Source organism: Carcharodon carcharias, chromosome 3, assembly GCF_017639515.1.
Source record: "Carcharodon carcharias isolate sCarCar2 chromosome 3, sCarCar2.pri, whole genome shotgun sequence".
NCBI lineage: Eukaryota > Metazoa > Chordata > Chondrichthyes > Lamniformes > Lamnidae > Carcharodon > Carcharodon carcharias.
Genome location: NC_054469.1, coordinates 24,934,165 through 24,953,850, shown reverse-complemented (window position 1 = coordinate 24,953,850; position 19,686 = coordinate 24,934,165). Strand labels below are relative to the sequence as shown.

The following is a 19,686-nucleotide window of genomic DNA, read 5'->3' as shown; positions in this document are numbered from 1 at the left end:
ATTTTGAAGGGTGAGCAGGAGCACAAAGACCTGGGTGTATATGTGCATAGATCATTGAAGGTGGCAGGAAAGGTGGAGAAAGCAGCTAATAAAGCATATAGTATCCTGGGTTTTATTACTAGGGACATAGATACAAGACCAAGGAGGTTATGCTGAATTTATATAAGATACTTGTTAGACCTCAGCTGGAATATTGCGCGCAGTTCTGGGCACCATATTATAGGAAGGACGTGAACACATTGGAGAGAATGCAGAAAAGGTTTACAAGAATGGTTCCAGGAATGAGAATCTTCAGCTCTGAGGATAGATTGGAAAGATTGGGACTGTTCTCCTTGGAGAGAAGAAGGTTAAGAGGAGATTTGATAAATCATGAGGGGGCTGGGCAGAGTAGATAGAGAGAAACTTCCTGCTCGTAAAAGGATCAAGAACGAGAGGGCACAGATTTAAAGTGATTTGCAAAAGCAGCAAATGTGATATGAAAAACAACTTTTTCACACAATGAGTGGTTTAGATCTGGAATGTACTGCCTGGAAGTGTGGTGGAGGCAGGTTCAATCAAGGCATTCAAAAGGTCATTAGATGATTATTTGAATCAAAACAATGTACAGGGGTAAGGGAAAAGGCAGGACAATGACACTAGGCCATAATGCTCATTTGGAGAGCCGGTGCAGACACGATGGGCTGAATAGCCTCCTTCTGTACCGTTATGATTCTGTGATCCTGTGTTTCTTCACTCCTGGAGTGTGTGGTCAATTGAAATAACTGCAGCAAGGTTTCACAAGTTTAAATAAAGAGGATTTTTCAATTAACGTATTCACCCTAAAAGTCTAAGTGCTACATTACTCACAAGCACACATACACATGCACAAGAAAGATACAACTAAGAGAATAGTGCACTTTTACAAGTTGTAAACAAAAGAAGTTCATAGCTCATAGTTTGACTTGTCATAGGAAAACAGTCATTGCTGGCCCAGCAAAGATGCCATTTTCACTCTGAAAGGGTAGTTTAAGTAGTTTCAATGACAGTAGTCATATATCAGGGATTATTATAGGTTTACCTCAAACAGATGTATGTTCAGCAGGTTGTGGAGTTAGTCACTTATTGTTTTCTCTTACCAGGCTTGGAATAACAACCAGGCTAGGAGACCTTTTAGATGTAATAGTATCCAGATTTAAAAAGGTGTGGGTCTACTGCCTTTGCTGCTACTGATATTCTGCAGCTGGTGGTTGGTGCAGTCTGCTTGAGTTTCTCTCTGGGTCTTGATACAAGTACAATTCATTATCTGAAGACAGTTTCAGTCACATGATCAACTTCTATCATCCACCCAGAATTATCTGTAAGTCCAAAACCATGGTTACATAGTGGAGATAATGGATTAGTTTGTCACACTTACTCGGAATAAATTAGTTTCTGCCCAGCTCTCATTGTTAAAGCTCAAACTTGGAGACCATAGAGTCTGGACTGGTGTTTTTGATAAATCTGCAAACAATTGCAAGTGTAAGTTCCACAGATAGTATTTGTCTTGGTGTGTCCATCTAAGGGGAGCACTCCATTCATAGGCATTCTAGTAGGAACTTTCTGAAAACTTGAGGTAGCCTGCGTCGAAATTGCAGAAGTCATCTGACCCTTGGCAGCCATCTTATTGCCCATCCCTAATTGCCCTTGAGAAAGTGGTGGGGAGCTGCCTTCTTGAACCGCTGCAGTCCATGTGGTGTATGTACACCCACAGTGCTGTTCGGGAGAGAGTTCCAGGATTTTGGAATGGTGGCCACTGGGAGTACTAATAGGCCAAGAATGAGCTTATTGACGTGCGGGGTGATGGGAACTGGTTTGAGTGTGAGGGGGTGAAGAAAGAAGAGAGCCTGGCCTCAGTGTTATGGCAGGTAGTTTCTAAGGAGGCTTTTGATACTGTCTGTAGCATGAGGACAAGGGAGAAAAAGCAGCTGAATGGTGAGGAGTTGGTTGGAGGAGGCTCGAGAGAACATGGGGCAGGATTTTCTGCATGGCGAAGTGGGCGCGGGCAGGTGCAGACCCAATCATCGCTCGCAATCAGGTCCGCGCCACCATTTTACGCTGGCGGGCCAATTAGGGTCCGCCCAGCCTGCTTCAGGACTCTGGTGCATAGCGGGAGTGGGTGGGGCGGCAGGCGCTATGGAGGTTATTCAAGTCCGGAGGGTAGGCCATTGGGGCAGGCCAGGCCGGAGGGTAGGGAAGGGGGCCAGTGTGCCCCTCATTTTTCAGATGACTGCCTTGCTGCCCTCTTCGAGGAGGTGGCACCACGGCAGGAGGTGCTGGTTCCCCAGGATGGGAGAAGGAGGCCCCCCCCACATGACGAAACGTGCCTGGGAGGAGGTGGCAGAGGTGGTGAGCTCCTGCGACATGTTGCAAGCGCTTCAGCGACTTGTTGCACTCTGGCAGGGTGAGGACAATGTTGGCAATGGTCATTTAACCCATCAGGTCGGCTTTCCCCACTGCTGCCCCTTCCTCCACCCCCCCCCGCCCCACCCACCCAAGTCTGAGTGTGAGTCTGCATTGAATCATTGACGCCATGTGTCCTTTGCTGGGTGGGCCAGCAGATATTGCCCATGCTGAGGTCAACTTGAGAGGGTGGTGAAGAGATGGGTTCTGCACCCGCAGCATGTGGTACACTGAGACCCACATGACTGTTTTGGGGGCAACCTGGAGGAGCTGCACCTAGGTGCAGTGCTTGAGCTGCAGGACATGTCCTAGTCAGGGTGATGAGATGCTGGGAGGAGAGCTTCAAGGTGGCGTTGCAATGAACCATCAGCTGCCCTCTGTGCTCCATGTGCTTGCGCCTCTTTGCTATGGAAGGATATACTGTGTGGTGCCTAATGTGATGTAGGCAGCATGTGGCCGGTGGGGGGGACCAGGCCTAGCATCTTTGTGTGAGTGTTTGGCAGCAGCGGGATGAGGAGGCTCTGGAGCCCTGATATGTCCCACTCTGGTTGGGGTGGGCCGTGCGTGAAAAGAGTCCAGGTACAATTTGCTCAAATGAATGCTCTTCTCTCATTTTCAGGAGAGCGTGGGAGGACTGGCAGTGGCCAGGCGCAGTTTGCCATTCTCAGCTGGTTTGAGCAGGAGGCCCTGGGTTTGGAAAGGCACCATGCACCCAGGTCCACTGGTGTCAGTGAGGCCAATCGATATGGATTTCATTACATATCTGTGCAATCATTGTCTTAGGCTTAGCAAATATTGTTCTTTGTGATTACAGATAATGTGGAGTATTGTCATGGTATAAAAGAGATGCTCTGGCACATCTCCTCAGTGGTCATCAATGTCTATGAGGGGCATAAGTTATCATTGAATGCAGTATCAAAACTGACTGGATAACATATCTCCTAGGTGCCAGGGCAATGGAGGACATAAATTTTGGAAGTTTTGGACAAAGACAGGGTAATGAGTGTTTGTCAAAGATTACACAAGGGGACTGCTGAACCACTCTCTGTGAGTACAATGTTAACGTCACCCGTGGGTTTGTGTCGATGCTGTTGTGTAACTGACCACTGCATCCTGATATTCGATGGCATCCTGGGGTTCAGTTTCAAGATGCAATTATTCATGCAAGATGGTGCTGTCTAGATGTAGCTCCTGCTTCAGATGGACAAGATGGCTACCTGGAAAAGACAGACAGACAGATAACCAATGACTAATGGTTTCCCCTTCATAGATGCCCAGCGAAGCTCCTGTCACAGTGGTATGAGTGCATTGATGTCAGCAGCAGCATTTTGGCCTTCTGATGGCTGCCATAGACAGTGACTCCTTCCCTCCATGGTTGACAGGACTAGACAATGTATAGTTGTTTAGCAATGAGTGTTGGTGGAGTGCTTCACCCATTATACAGCTGCCACGTTCTCCCTAGGGTAGTGCGCATTCCAAGGATGACCCCCTTGTTATGGTTAAAGGTGACTCCTGTATCCTCTATTCTCACTTACAGATTGATAACCTTTTGTGAGACATTGATGATGACAATTAAGGTGTTATTGTCTCCCCTGCATCAAGGTGTCAGGAGAAGTGTGCTCGTTGCATCCCTCCTAGAATCTTCTTGCTAAGAGGTTGTCATTGCCACGTCTTCCACGTCCTGCTCGTGCAATGGCATCCTCACCCTCTTTGAACTCCCCCCTTTCAACGTCCTCTTTGTCTGAGGAGACGTGCAGCTCACTCATGTCTCCATGTGGCAACTCATCCTCCCTTTGCAGTACAAGGTTGTGCAGGGTGCAGCAACCAATGATGATCTGCAGTGTGTACTGGAGAGCCCCGCCAGATTGGTCTAAACGCATTTTTAACAGACGAATAGTCTGCTCTATTAAGGATGTTGCTGCTGAATGTGCAACTTTGTATCTCTGCTTGGATGCACTCTGTGGATGATGAATGGGGGTCATTAGCCATGTCTTGAGGGGTTAGCCCTTAGCACCGAGGACCCCCAAAGATCTGTGGTACCTACAAGTGACTCATGATGTAAGAGTTATGAGATCTCCTAGGGTACCTAGCACAAACATGCATGATCTGCTTGGTGTGATCACAGATCAGCTGGACGTATAGAGTGAAAGCTTTTACTATTTATGACTCGTATGTTTGTATGTTCATATGCAAATGCATTGGCTGCTGCTAGGGGGCTCTCAAGGCCACATGAGTACAGTCAATAGCACCCTGCACTTGTGGAAAGCCTGAGATCACAGCAAATCACGCAACTCTGGCAGACTGGTTTGCTCCATTCATGTTGAACTGAGCATAATGGTGAGCTTTACTGAAAAGGGCATTGGCCACCTCCACTATGTATTTAGGTGTTGACGATTGTGAGGTTCTGCAGAGGTCCCCAGTGGAGCCTTGGAAGGATCTGCTGGCAAAAACGTTGAGTGCAGCAGTAACCTTGAGAGCAACCAGCATTGGATGGCCTCCAAGTCCGTGTGGTGTGCAATCCTCACATAGAATGTGGAAAATGTGAGCCATCGCATCCCTAGACAAGTGAAGGCATCTGCAGCACTGTCTTTCGCTTATCTTGAGGCATGAGCTGCATCTTCTGTAGATCCTTGGTTGAGCCGAACATGTCTGTGGATTTGCAACCCCTTTGTCAGCATTTGAATCTTCCTGGGGCTCTGTTGGATTTTGTTCCTCAGATCTATGTTTTTCCCTGAGCTGTGCCAAACGGCAACAGACCCTTCTGCTCCTCAGTCGCATCCAAGCTATCAAGAAGGCAGCGTTGCCTGCAACCTGCATTCTCCACTCCTCCTTGTATCTGTGGACCAATATATTTGAAACATCATTGCACCTTTCCCTTGAATGCTCTCCCTCTATCAGCAGCTGCGGCCCTTGGTTGGTTGATCCTCCTTACCTTTTTACATGCCTCTGGCAGGAACAAATGGCCAATCAGGCCAACTCAAATCTAGCTCCAAAACTAAATGGATTCTTGCATGAAAGGACCAATAAAGACCAATAGTGCTTCAATGGGCATTTGAGCCATGAAAACAGTACTCAGCTAGGCCTTGATCTCCATGTCTTTAGCAGATAATATTGGGGTGCCCCTTCAATCAGCCCAAAAATGTAGTCGTCGACTCCTCCCGCACGTCCTCAGGCCCCTCTCCAAGTGATTCTTTTTCTAGCGCTATTTTTCAACTGCATCATTCCAAGGTAATCTTGAAAGTGGTGCAGCTGCGCTTCTTCTGGGAGACCATCTTCCAACCTCCCGCTATCACCCCCCCCAAGGTCTCACCATCCTCCTCCATCCTCACAGCATCCAAATTCCCCTACCTCCTATCACTCATTGGCTTCCCCATTACCCTTGAGCCCATTGTCATAGATGTAGATATTCCTGTCCTCCCCCTGAACCCTTTACTGTTGATGTCCGCATGCCCTTTGTGGACCTGACTCTTCCCTTTCTCAATGCCACATGCCCCCTAACTCTCCGAGACTCCCCCCTCCATGAGACCACACAGTACTCCTCCTTGGCTTTCCAACTCCCTACTTACGGGATGTAGATGCCTCCCCAATCGCAACTGTGCCACCTGCCTCACAGTACAAAGCCTTTAACATCCAAGACCAAAATCTTTAAGAGACTGACCATGCCCTGTACACCATGCTGTGCTCGACCGTTAATGCCCAGAATTAGTCTTCCCCTGCCCAGGACCGGAACCAAGACGTGCGTGCTATGTTGAGCCCTCTAACATGGCCCGCACAGCCCCAGGACAGTCTCTTCAATCTGCCCCCAACATTGTGGCTTCAGCCACAGGACAGTCTCTTCCTCTTTGGTTAGTCTTATAACTCTTATAACTTCCTCCTCGGACAGTTTTCTAACTCTTGCCCCAGGACAGTCTTTCACTACACCTTTACCACCTTTACCACCCCCACCTCACCCAACCTAGTCATGAGTCTGTCTTCCTCCCTCCCCTCCCCTGTTCCACTAGACCCACCCCAGACAAGAATCCATCTTCCCTCCTTCCCTCCTGTTTTCTACTAGGACCTCCCCAAGTCGTCCACCTGTCTTCCCTCATGGGCAGCAGCTTTGGCCACAAATTCGGAGAACCATTGAGATGTCACAGCTTCGCTGTTGAAGGTGGGCGAAAGCAGTGCCTAAGTACCTCAAAATCATTGATGAAGTGAAGCTCGCTAGGTGCACGTACTTAGGTACAGTCACGAAACAGACCGTTCTAATTATCTGCTGGCAGGGCACTTCACTTGGAGGGAGAACGTGATTCCAGCAAGTTGGGTTTTTCACGAGAGTTCATGAGAATGCTAATATGAGCCTGAATTTTTCGCTCGTCGGGTGCACGCAATCGGCAGGTCCAGGAGTGGAGGGGAAGCCGGCCCCTGACCGTGATGTCACATTGGCTGGCCAACAAATGGCCAGTCCGCGTGAATCCCGCGATGAGAAAGGCTCCAGCACTGCCAGTAGAGCTGGGAGGAGGGAGGGCTGATGTCACCGCGGGTGCCGGTGAGCGCTTCCAGCGAGCTCCCTGAAGGCAGACAGCCGCCTCGGGGAGCTGCAGACCTCCACAGGATAAACGAAACAACAAAAATGCTGCGAAATATGTCCGTGCAGTACAATCCTGCGCCTGAAAGCATACCTCATTTAAAAAAAAACAGCCCCCAGATTTTGTTTCCCCACGGAGATTTCATCCCGCCCTGGATCGAGGTTTGAGCAAAAAAACGTATAAAGGCCGCCTGGCCCGTCCGCCAACCGTAAAAGTGGACGGGCCGCTAGAAATTGCTTTCAACTGCCTCCTTAATGGGCTTAATTGGCCGCTTAACTGTCGGCGGGCGCGTTTCTGACTGCTGCATGTGCCCGCCAAGCGAGATATCCCGCCGATGCGCGATGGTGTCGGGATGCTCACCTAACGTCACTTCGGTGGCCGGACAGGTCGGGCGTGCGCCTGCCCGCCTAGCAGGATGTAAGATTCTAGCCATGGTTCCTGACTGACAGAGGTCAGCAGGAAACTGGACCCGCCTTTAACCCGTCATCAAAGTCAGGAGAACAAAATTCCAAACTAATTTCCTGCTGGCGGGGAACTGAATTTTGACAAGACACAAAATTTAAAATTTAGTCCAGCCGCACCACCCCCCCCCAAACCCGACCGCCCACCACGATTCCCGATGTAGGCAAGAGCGGAATCTGTAGGGAATGAAAATCATGCGTCATGGTACACAACTGATCCAGCGTTCTAGGACAAAAACAGAATTACCTGGAAAAACTCAGCAGGTCTGGCAGCATCGGCGGAGAAGAAAATAGTTGACGTTTCGAGTCCTCATGACCCTTCAGCAGAACTGGGTGAATCCAAGGAGAGGGGTGAAATATAAGCTGATTTAAGGTGGGAGGGGTGGGGGGGGTGTTGGGTGGGGGGAGAGAAGTGGAGTGGGGTGGTGTGGTTGTAGGGACAAGCAAGCAGTGATAGGAGCAGATAATCAAAAGATGTCACAGACAAAAGAACAAAAGAACACAGAGGTGTTGAAGTTGGTGATATTGAACCTGATTTATGTTAAAAACAAAAAACTGCAGATGCTGGAAATCCAAAACAAAAACAGAATTACCTGCTGCCAGACCTGCTGAGTTTTTCCAGGTAATTCTGATTTATGTTAATCTGTGCCATGCACTGTTCATATGCTAGACCTGGACAATAGTCAGATTAACCCTATTGCTTCCTTTTGTATGATGTTCTCTACATTTACCTCTGTGCAGTTTCTAAAGTTTGATCCCAGTTGTTTTGGGCAAAAAACAGCTTCATCTTCATAATGAGTGCTGGCAGGAATGTGGGAGTGCTGGCAATAATCTGGTTGACTGTTTCCAGGGCAATGGGAAAATTCTGTTCTTTCTGAAGGTAGTAGACCTGTGGTTCAGAAATCAGGGTGTCAAGCCAGGGTTTTTAGCAAAAAAGTTCTGCAAGCAACTACGAACATTCGAATTAGGAGCAGGAGTGGGCGATTCAGCCTCTTGGGCCTGCTCCGCTATTTAATAAGATCATGGCCGATCTGATTGCGACCTCAACTCCACATTCCGCCTACCACCTTTGGCTCCCCTGTTCGTCAAAAATCTGTCTACCTCTGCCTTAAAATTATTCAATGACCCTACTTCCACCGCTCTCCGGGGAAGAGACTTACAAAGACTCACAACCCTCTGAGAGAAAAAATTTCTTCTCACTTCCGTCTTAAATGGAAGACCCTTTATTTTTAAACCATGTCCCCTCGGCCTAGTGTCTCCCACCAGGGGAAACATCCTTTTAACATCCACCCTCTCAAGTCCCCTCAGGATCTTAACTAACCTATACTGTTGCAATGCAGGACTGTGTGAAATAGTTCCATTACTTTAAGAGCAGTAATATTTCCACGTGATGGGTGCATAGCACATTGGTTGACATCCTCCAATTGGTCAGTTCTCAAGTAGAGACTGACGGTGTGCTCACTAGAAAAATTAAAGTTAGAGTGAAGCTGTTGACACCCCTCATAGGAACAGGAGTAGGCCATTTACCTCCTTGACCCTGCACTGCCATTCAATTAAACCCTCGCTGATCTGTGTCTTAATTCCATTCACCTGCCTTGCTTCCATATGCCTTAATAGTATTGCCCGGTAAGAAGCTACCAATCTCAGTTTTGAAATGTTCAATTAACACCTAGCTGCAACAAGGTTTTGGAGTGGAAAGTTCCAGATCCCATTGTATGAAGTGCTTTCTGACATCACCTCAGTGTAACCTAGCTCTAATTTTAAGGTTGTGCCCCCTTGTTCTGGACTCCCCCACTGAGGAGGCCTTGGCTGCTGCCAAAAGGACAACCCCTGGAGTAATGGATCGCAGAGGACCCAGGCTACAAATAGGTCTTTTTCTTTATTCTTTCTTGGGATGCAGGCATCGCTGGCAAGGCCAGCATTAGTTGCCCATCCCTAATTGCCCTTGCTAGGTCATTTCAGAGGGCATTTAAGAGTCAACCACATTGCTGTGGGTCCGGAGTCACATGTAGGCCAGACCACGTAAGGACAGCAGATTCCCTTCCCTAAAGGATATTAGTGAACCAGATGGATTTTTACGACAATCAATGATAGTAGTTTCATGGTCGCCATTACTGAGACTAGTTTTTTTTTTAAATATTTCAGATTTTTATTGAACATAACTTCCACTGTGGTGGGATTTTAACCCATGTCCCCAGAGCATTAGCCCGGGTCTCTGGATTACTAGTCCAGCAACGTTACCACTATGTCACCATCTTCCCCAAGTAAAGGGGAGAGGGGTTTTGCAGGGTGGGGGGGGTAATGGTGGAGGGGAGGGGCAGGAAGGTCAGAAGCAAGGGCAGCGGGTGGCTGTCATCGGGCCCAAACATGCCCCATGTCCAGTCCCTCAATCGGGCACTGGGCGCCTTTGATCGATGACCTCCTCCCCCTGCCACCCACCCCAGCCAAGGTGACAAGCAGCCCGCACAGGTTCATCTGGCGTGTACGCAGCATGGCGACAGGCCCACAAATAGCGGTGGGATGAGGCCTTTAAATGGTCGTTAATTGGACTCGGGGCGGGAAGGTCGACCATTGGCCTTCCTGCACTAAACTTAATTCTGGTGGAAGCAGAAAGGCAGCGGGCTTCAGGTACACCACCAGCCTGCCTAAGTAAATGCCCTTCTCCACCTTCAAGCTCACCACCAGAGAGAGCAGAGGATTCCGCTCCTAGTCTAAAACCTTCCCTCATAAGTTAACCTTTTCATTCCTGGAACATTTTCCTGAATCGGTAGTTCAGCTCTCACCTCTGCAGACCTGATTTGAATTCAGCTCTAGGTGGAACAAAAGCCTATTCTTCCTGTTTGTTGCTGGAGAGCAATTTGGAGTGGATGAGAGTCACTCTCAAGCCAGAAGGGAGTATTCAGGACCAAATTAGCAATGTCGTGGGTAAAGGCCACAAGATGGCTGATGTAGGAAGCTGAAAAATCACACCGATGTGGTAGGGAGTGGATGTCTAAATCCTGTTATCTGGACTGAAGAGTAACCCTTGACTGAAGATTGGACCAATAGGTATGCGCATCCTGCTTCTGGAAGTCAAAAACACAGTCAGTGTTCTCTCAATGACAGCACAGAGCCTGATACTAATACCACTGCACTTTGCTCCAGTCTCAACCTTTAACACTGTGGATGGATGAAGCAGGTATGGCCCAAAGAGTTGGAGCAGTAATAGGGGAGGCCAGGATGTCAGTAATTATCATCCCTCTGTGTCCCCAATGAAGGAACTGACAGGGCAATCTGACTGTTTGCATTTCTCCGCCAACAATCAAGCTGCTTTGAGTGAACTTACAAGGTACTGCAGGAATGTAAATTCTGTTTACAAAACTAAAGGTCACAAAATTACCAGGTAATAGCTCACCTTTCCCATCAAACCGAATATATCTTTTGAATCCCGCAGCCCTTCTTCTAGGTAACTGATTGCCTTCTTTAAATTCCCATTATTGCTATCTGTTAGTTCAATCCATCCTTTAAGTATTATTGTCTGGCAGCATAAACAATATGGAAACTGATTACACAAAAACGCAAGATACAACAGATGCTGGAAATCTGAAATAAAGACAGAAATGCTGACTCAGGGAGAAAACCAGAGTTCTGACAAAAGGTCATCGGCTGAAACAATCTTTAATGGGACCCGTAAGACCGAGCGTGGTATGTAATTAGGCAGGAGCCAAAATATTGGTTTCCAGAGTTCGGGTTGAAATTTATTCGACAACGTGTCAATGGCGAAGCGGGTATCATGTTGCCCTGTTGTGGGAATTTACCAAGAATTTGCATATCATGAATACTCATTAAATGAGAACTACCAAATTAGGTCCCACATTCAAGATTAAGTCAGCAACACGTGGGAAACTCGTGCCTCCTGTTTCTCGAAAGCTTAAGGACCATGGGATGTTGCTCAATCTTTGGATCTGCAGCGAGGTTTTGTGTTTGTCTAACTCAGCTGTACAGGGAAGGGGAGCAGGAGAAGCTGAACGGTCAGGTAGTGGTCCTTCTGAATCTACACTGCTCAGTACTGCAGAACATTACTGAAACTACTGAGGGAATTCATTATGGCTGAGTCAGCTTGGCTCAGTGAGCACTCTCTCAGCTCGAATGAGGAAGAATATTGGTCCGTGCCCCAGTCCAGAAACACCAACACCAACTTGGCCTGTTTTTTGAGCTGTAACGTTCCACAATCCAGGTTAATGCTTTAGAATAGTACTGAGGGCGTTTTTTTATTTGTTCTTTCACAGGATGTGGGCATCGCTGGTTCTGCCAGTATTTATTGCCTATCCCTAATTGCCCTTGAGAAGGTAGTGGTGAGCTGCCTTCTTGAACCACTGCAGTCCACATGGTGTAGGTACACCCACAATGTGACCTAGCGGCAGTGAAGGGACAGCAATATAGTTCCAAGTCCGGATGATGTGTCATTTGGAGGGAAACTTGCAGGTAGTGGTGTTCCCATGCATCTCCTGCCCTTGTCCTTCTGGATGGGATAAGTTGCAGGTTTGGAAGGTGCTGTCGAAGGAAACTTGGTGAGTTGCTGCAGTGAATCTTGTAGATTGTACACACTGCTGCCACTGTGTGTTGGTGATGGAGGGGGTGCCAATTAAGTGGGCTGCTTTGTCCGATGGTGTTGAGCTTCTTGAGTGTTATTGGAGCTACACTCACCAAGGCAAGTGGAGAGTATTTCAGCATACTCCTGACTTGTGCCTTCTAGATGGTCGACAGGCTTTGGGGAGTCAGGAGGTGAGTTACTCACTGTAGAACTCCCAGCCTCTGACCTGCTCTTGTAAGCACAGTATTTAAATGGCTGGATCAGTTCAGTTTCTTGTGAATGGTAACCCTACCACCCAGGATGAAAATTGTTGCAAATACTTCAGCCTTATCTTTTGCAGTGGAGCAATGGTCTTTTGGTGTGCTGCATTGTCAGAAGTGTTTTAAACTGAAGTTCCATTTACTTCAGGCAGGTGGTCAAAACATCCCAACGTACCATTCAAAGAAAACTATGGAATAGGTGTCCTGGTCAACACCTCCCTCAGCCAACACCATTAAAAAAATAAGTTAACTAGCTGTTTGCCCCATCTCTGGTTGTGGGACCTTTGGTGTACACACTTCGCCATTGTAAAAAAATGACCGCAGTTCACAAGTAATGCACTGACTTTGGAATGCTACGGGGAGTTGTGAGAACATGACAAATTGCTACATAGATATGGGTTCTTTTTTAAAACAACATAAGATACATACCTCCTTTGATCCACTGGAAATTTTCAACAGTCTGTCAATGTACTCTCTAGCTTCCTCATGCTGATTCACAAACCACGAGAACATACTAGCATAATACAGAGCTTTATCGCCTGCAGATGTTTGGCTTTCTTTGAGCTTTATGTCAAGCTCCTTAATGGCATCATGATCTTAGAAAGGCAAAATACTCATTAATCACTTTAGCATCAGTAAACTGACTTTAAAGTTTTTCATGAAAACTGTCTACAAGCAATAACAATATGCATTTCTATACTAAATAGTAAAACATCCTAAGGCACTTCACAGGAGCATTCTCAAACAAAATTTGGCACCGAGCTGCAGAAACAGACAGGACAGATGATCAAAAAGCTTGTTCAAAGAACTAGTTTTTAGGGAGGGTTTTAAAGGATGTAAGAGAGGTAGAGAGGCAGGGAGGTTTAGGAAATTATAGAGCTTAGGGCCAAAGCTGCTGACAATATGGTCATCAATGGTGGAACGATTTAAATCAGGGATGTGCAAGAGTCCAGAATTGGAGGAGCGCAGATATTTCAGAGGGTTGTTGTAGCACAGGAATTTGGTACATACAGGGTTAATGGGGGACTGAATACAGTACCACCCACACAATGATGTAAGAAGGCACAGGACCCATACTTAGGGTCAATGTGCTGTTGAGCAGAGATGTGTTAAGATCCAGACATTGAAATAGCTCCTTGACTGTACCCTTTACTGTATATAAGTATATAGGTACAAGCTGTTAATAAAGACTTGCTGTTACCATGCAGAACACTATGAAGACCTCCTTAACAGACACGTTCTGCAACCAACACCATTACAACATGGTGGCAGCTGGGGATCAAAAAACCCACAACCTCACAAGAATGCCAAAAAACTAAGAAAAAGGAAATCTTCAATGGATTCTGAACTGAAAGAAGCTCCCAATTGAAGCTACAGATGGAGAAAATTTGCCAGGAAAAGCTCCAGACAGAACAGCCTGGAAGCTAAAGGCAGAAGCTTGGCTCCATGGGATTTCCATTGGAAGGTCCATTCTGGCCCTGTACAACCTGGCCCTGCCCACCACCACAGCCAAATTTAGCCCATTTTAGCTGGGAACCAAGGTTCAAATTCAATAGTGGTGATGGGATGATGGATGAATATTTAGCAGCTTGTGTTGATTGTCTTAGGGCAGTGAGATTTTACACAGAACTTTCCCTTGTGAGATAGCGGCCGGAATTTTCCACTCCCAATGGTGGCGGGTGTCATGGTGGACGGGGGTTGGAGAGAATTCAGCAGGAGGGGCAAAAATAGGTTTCAGACCAGCGTGAAATCACAGAGGGATCATCTGATGGTGGCGGATTGCCAATACCGCTGGAGGCCAGCGTGAACCTGCTAATGGGAATGCAATGGCCCGACCAGAATCACACCCCCACACGCCCAATGTATTGTTACACCAGCAAGAAAACATGCCGGCCTGGAACACATTTGGACAAGTGAGACATGCAGAAGTCAGGACTTACCTTTAGGGCCTTGCTCAGATCACGGACATCAGAGGAGAAGATGATGCTGGCGTCCTACAGCTACTGGGCCCTGGAGGGACACATGCATCAGAGGCTGGGTGGATCCTCCTGCACATGGCTCCAGCTCGAAGCAGCTCTTGGAAGGTGGGAGGTCTCCATGCAGCAGCTTTAACTTCGCTAAGGCTTTGGAACTTCACATGCTTCTCCATGGGCTCACACCATCTTCCAATGTCTCTGTTGATGTTTGGACCTGCTTTGGAACTTCAGAGACTTCGCCATGATTAGTGGAGTGCGGCCATGGGGAGAGGAAGGTGTACCGGGGTGGGAGTTGACATTGGCAAGACAGGGCGGAGTGAAGGTCTCGGGGGTTGAGAACTGAGGTTGGAAAGGGGTGTGCAAAGGTCTTGAGGGGGGGTGAGATTGGAGGGGGAAGGAGGATGTCCGGGGAGGGGGAGGAGGAAGTACAGGGGAGGAGGGTGTAATGGGAGCCAATGGTGCAAGTGGGGAAGTAGGTGTAAGGAGGAAGGTGTAAGAGAGTGAGTTCGGAGGGGGAAAGCTGTCCGGGGGAGGAGGGAGCTCAGAGGGACAAAAGAGTATGGGGGGGAGGGAGTAAGGAGGAGGAAGGAGTAAGGGTGGAGGAAGGCATAAGGGTGGAGGAAGGAGTAAGGGGGGTCAGCTGACTATCCACAATAAGTTGTAAGGCCAGTCCAGAGGCTCATCATCTGACTCGGATCTCACAGATGCTTCTTCCCCAGCAGTCCTTCGAGTGCCGGTCTGAACCTGCCTCCGCCTGCTAAGGACACGAGTCCATGTGGTGACTACCAGATTGTGAACCTGAGCCTGCTCTAGTTAAAGGTCCCACCCACGTGTGTATCTCTGCACTGGTGGAGAGTGCAGGTAAACGCTGTGACAGGTCTTCCCGGTTGCTTATTTCCAGCTCTTCAATGGAGGAGGTGTCCTTTTGGCTGGAGGTGAGGACCTGGATGGAGCAGAGTCAAAAACAGAAGAGAGAGCACTCACAATTGTGTTGAGAGAGGGATGATCTGGTGCAGGACCTCAAGTGGGTGTTCGCCGCTGATCTCATCATTTCCGCAGGCGCAGTCCACATCCTCACTAGTCAGCGTGTTGGCAGTCTCCTTAAACTGAGTGAGGGGCCTAATGTCGGCCACTCCACCAACCCCCGCCACCACCCCCCCCCCCCACCCCCCGCCAGGTCTGGGACCTCTCCTATCTGTTGTGATCCAGCTTCTCCTGCATGAAAACAGATGGAGAGAATGTGAGTCGGACGCATGACACGGCAAAGGATAAGGATGTGTGGAATGTTTGGGTGGTGCGTGCAGCCATGGTCGGGATGAGAATGCAAGCTCCAGTTGATATGAGCCTGATGGAGATGTGAGAGTGTGTGGGAAATAATGGTTTTGTTCCTTGAGGTGTATGAAATCCCTGTGGATGTGTGATGGGTTTGGGAGTGTGTGTTCAGAGCGATGAGGTGGTTGACTTACCCTCACGGAACAAAGGAGAGCATTTATCCTCTTCCTCCACAGGATGGCTAACCTCTTTTGTGTTCCGTTGGCGCTGACTGCTGCTGCCACCATCTCCCAGGCCGGATTGGTGACTCTGGTGGACCGCCCGCTGCCAGACCGAGGGTAGAGGACTTGGCTGCGGCTTTCCACTGCATCCAGCAGGCGCCCCAGAAAGGTGTCACCAAATTTGAGGGCAGCCGTCACCTTTGCTTTCAGGACCATATGTTGCCTGGAGCAGTCCTGGTCTGTAGACATGAAATAGGCTTTAAATATGGCACCCAGAGCGAGGAAGCACTGAGGTCACTATACAACAGGCAAATCCAAGCCCACACGCCAGCCATCAGGCGTGTTTCCCGTGAATGCATTATTAATGAGGAAGGGCGCTCTGGGAAGGGTATGATACAACACGAAAACCCACCATTGCAGTCGGTGGGTGAAACTTCATTTTTCATGCCCACAACCGCACTTTGTGCAAATCTAGGACAATTCTACCCAATGTACAGTGTATATAGTCTGTGGAAGGAATAGACATGATGGGCTGAGTGGGTCTTTTGTCCATCCACACTTTCTCATATATTGTTAGACTTATTTTTCTACCACCACCTACATTGGTTCCCAGTCCAGCAACGATTCAATTTTAAATTCTTATCTTTATTTTCAAATCCTTCCATGGCTTCACCCCTCCCTATTTCTGTAACCTCCTCCAGCCTTACAACTGTTGTAATGGTGTTGGTTATGTTAACAACAAGTCTTTATTAACTATTTGTAACTATGTATAATATATATATTATAATATATGTACACGTTAAGAGTACAGAGAAGGAGCTATTTCCATGTCTAGATCTTAATACATCTCTGCTCAACACCACAATGACTCATATGCCTTCTTTCATCGTTGTGTGGGCAGTATTATACTCGGTCCCCCATTAACCCTGTATATCCTAGACCCTTATACCACACCTTCCCACAAGTCTTTATCCCATGAAGGCATTAGTTTACTTCAAGTCTTACATGCTATTCCAACATTATTGCTATTATAGGATTAGCATTAAAAACATTTTCATTGCCTCATCTCTCCCCTTCAAATCCTTGAAGTTAGAGGTTCAGGTGGTTTGGAGGCCTTATAACCCTTCCACATCTTGTTCGCCATTCTATCAGAAGAGCTGTAGGCTCTGGGTTCTGGTTCTTGATGTTGGCTTGGAGGTTGGACAGGCATCCTCATCAATAGTCCTCCACTGTGGGATAGAGAGCACGGTCTAGGGAGAGGGTGGAAACTCTTCTTGTTGTGTCTGATTGTGTCCTCTGCCATGCCAATCTGGTAGGACCAGGGTTGGCCCTCGTTCCATTGGAGGACTGTTCCTTGTTTCCCATGGTCAGGGATCCAGACCTTGTCACCCTGCTACAGCTGAGGCAAGTGTTTGGTGCAGTGCCGTCTGTTGTAGACAGAAGATTGTGTTTGTCTGTAGTTCTGCTCCTTTGTTTGTATGTCTTGGTAGTCCTTGGCTACCAGCCCCAGCAGGAGATTTTTCAGCAGGATCGATAGTTGTGTACGAAGCTTCCTGTCCATCAGGAGCTTCGACGGGGACAGGCCGCACTCGTAAGGGGGGGTGGATTGGTAAGTAAGCTGTGTGGCGAGGAAGTCTTCATTTTTCTTCAGGAGGGCTTTCACTGTACAGACCCCTTATTCCACTTTACCGTCTGACTGCGTGTATCTTGGGGAACTGGTACAGTGGCAGAAGCTGACTGTGGCTGCAAAGTGTGCGCAGCATTCGTTAGAGAATTGTGGGCCGCTTTCAGATATGAGCTCACCTGGGAAGCCATGGCTCGCAAACATCTCTTTGAGTGCTTTGATGACCATCTCCGTGGTGGTCGTATGAAGTTGCTTTACCTCCACCCATCTGAAGAAGTGGTCTACGATGAGTGACCACTTTTTACCATCATGGATTAGCAGGCCTGGTGGAGCTGCTCTTGGCAGATCGGTTGGAACCTGATCGTGGTTGCCAGCAGGTGTTTGGTAGTGGTTTGGGAGTAGTCCACTAGCTCAGCAACAAAGTTGACATCCTGTTTGGCTGGAAGGCCCACGGTGGCCCTTAAAAGAGTATCTGTCTTCTTCTGATTTTTCCCACGGACATGGGCTGTTTCATAGACAAATCTCATGAGTCATAGGTGAAACCTCTGGATCCAAGGAGGCATCTTTGTGAGCTCCTTTTCAATTTGATTGTGTGCTTGAGGCCGATGGCATAGTCATAAAACTTTTCATAGGCCCATGTGACCACATACCTGGTTTCCTTGAATGACAGCCTCTAAAAGCATGGTAGCTGGGTTGCTGACTGCCATCCAATTACTCCTGAAAGATAACTGCTCCAAGCCCATCAAGCCTGCTCTGCCATTCAATTAGATCATGGCTGATCATCTGCCTCAATGTCACTTTCCCATGCTATCTTCATGTCCCTTGATGGCATCAGTTTCCAGAAATCTATCGATTTTCATCTTGAACATGTTCAATGATTGAGCTTCAACAACCCTCTGGGGTAGAGAACTCCAAAGATTCACCATTCTCTGAGTGAAGATATTCCTCCTCATCTCACTCATAAATGGTTTGCCACTTATTCTGAGACTGTATCCCCTGGTTCTAGACTCATCAGCCAGGGGAAACATCTTATCTACATCAATGCTGTCACACCTTGTAAGACTTCTGTAAGTTTCAATAAGATCACCCCTCATTCTTTGAAACTCTAGGGAATACAGACCCAGTCTCCTCAATCTCTCCTCATAAGACAATCCTTCCAACCCAGGGATTAATCTGGTGACCTCCAATGCACTCTCTCTGTGGCAAATATATCCCTCCTTAGATAAGGAGTCCAAAACTGTACACAATGCTCCAGGGTGAGATCTCACCAAGATTCTATACAACTGCAGCAAGACATCTTTACTCCTGTACTCGATTCCCCTCACGATGAAGGCCAACATAACATTCGCCTTCCTAATTACTTGCTGCACCTACATATTAACTTTTAGTGACTCATGAACAAGGACAACCAGGTCCCTTTGTACACCTGCCCTTCCCAACCTCTCACCATTTACGAAATATTCTGCCTTTCTGTTTTTTCTATAAAAGTGAATAACTTCACACTTATTCACATTATATTCCATCTGCCATATTCTAGCCCATTCACTTAGCCTGTCCAAGTCCTCTTGAAGCCTCCTCGCATTCTCCTCACAACTTACATTCTCACCCAGTTTGGTGTTGCCAGCAAATTTGAAAATATTACAATTGGTCCCCACATCCATATCATTTATACAGAGTGTGAAAAGCTGTGGACCTAGAACTGACCCTTGCATTACCCCACTAGTAACAGCCTGCCAACCTGAGAATGATCCGTTTATTCCTATTCTCTGCTTTCTGTCTGTTAACCAAATCTCAATCCATACTAGTATATTTCCCCCAATCCCATGCACTCTAATATTATTTACTAACCTCCTGTGTGGGACCTTATCAAAAGCCTTCTGAAAATCCAAGTACACCACATCCACTGGTTCTCCTTTATCAATGCTACAAGTAATATCCTCAAAAAACTCCAACAAGTTTGTCAAATATGATTTCCCCTTCATAAATCCATGTTAACTCTGCCCAATTTACCATTCTTTTCTAAATGTCCAGTTATCACATCCTTTATAATAGATTCTAACATTTTTGCTATACTGACGTCAAAATAATGGGTCAGTAGCTCTCCATTCTCCCTCTTCCTCACTTCTTAAATAGTGGGGTGACATTTGCTACTTTCCAGTCCGCAGGAACCTTTCCAGAATCTTTAGAATTTCGAATGATATCCACCAAAGCATCCACAACCTCGCTAGCCTCCTCCTTCAACATTCTGGGTTGAAGCTCATCTGGTCCAGGGGATTTAACAACTTTCAATCCAGTTAACTTTTCAAGTGCTTC

The 19,686-nt window shown here is 47.4% G+C and overlaps 1 protein-coding gene across 1 annotated transcript in view; it reads right to left on the bottom strand.

Moving 5' to 3' along the window:
* LOC121275977 (tetratricopeptide repeat protein 21B-like) overlaps window positions 1–19,686 on the bottom strand; it is a 117,680-nt gene that overhangs the window by 79,914 nt on the left and 18,080 nt on the right. The window contains exons 5-7 of the mRNA XM_041183921.1: window positions 12,710–12,876; window positions 10,842–10,964; window positions 8,179–8,336 (exon numbers count right to left, since the gene is read on the bottom strand). Coding sequence (XP_041039855.1) covers window positions 8,179–8,336; window positions 10,842–10,964; window positions 12,710–12,876 — 448 coding nt within the window. The remainder of the gene's footprint in view (window positions 1–8,178; window positions 8,337–10,841; window positions 10,965–12,709; window positions 12,877–19,686) is intronic.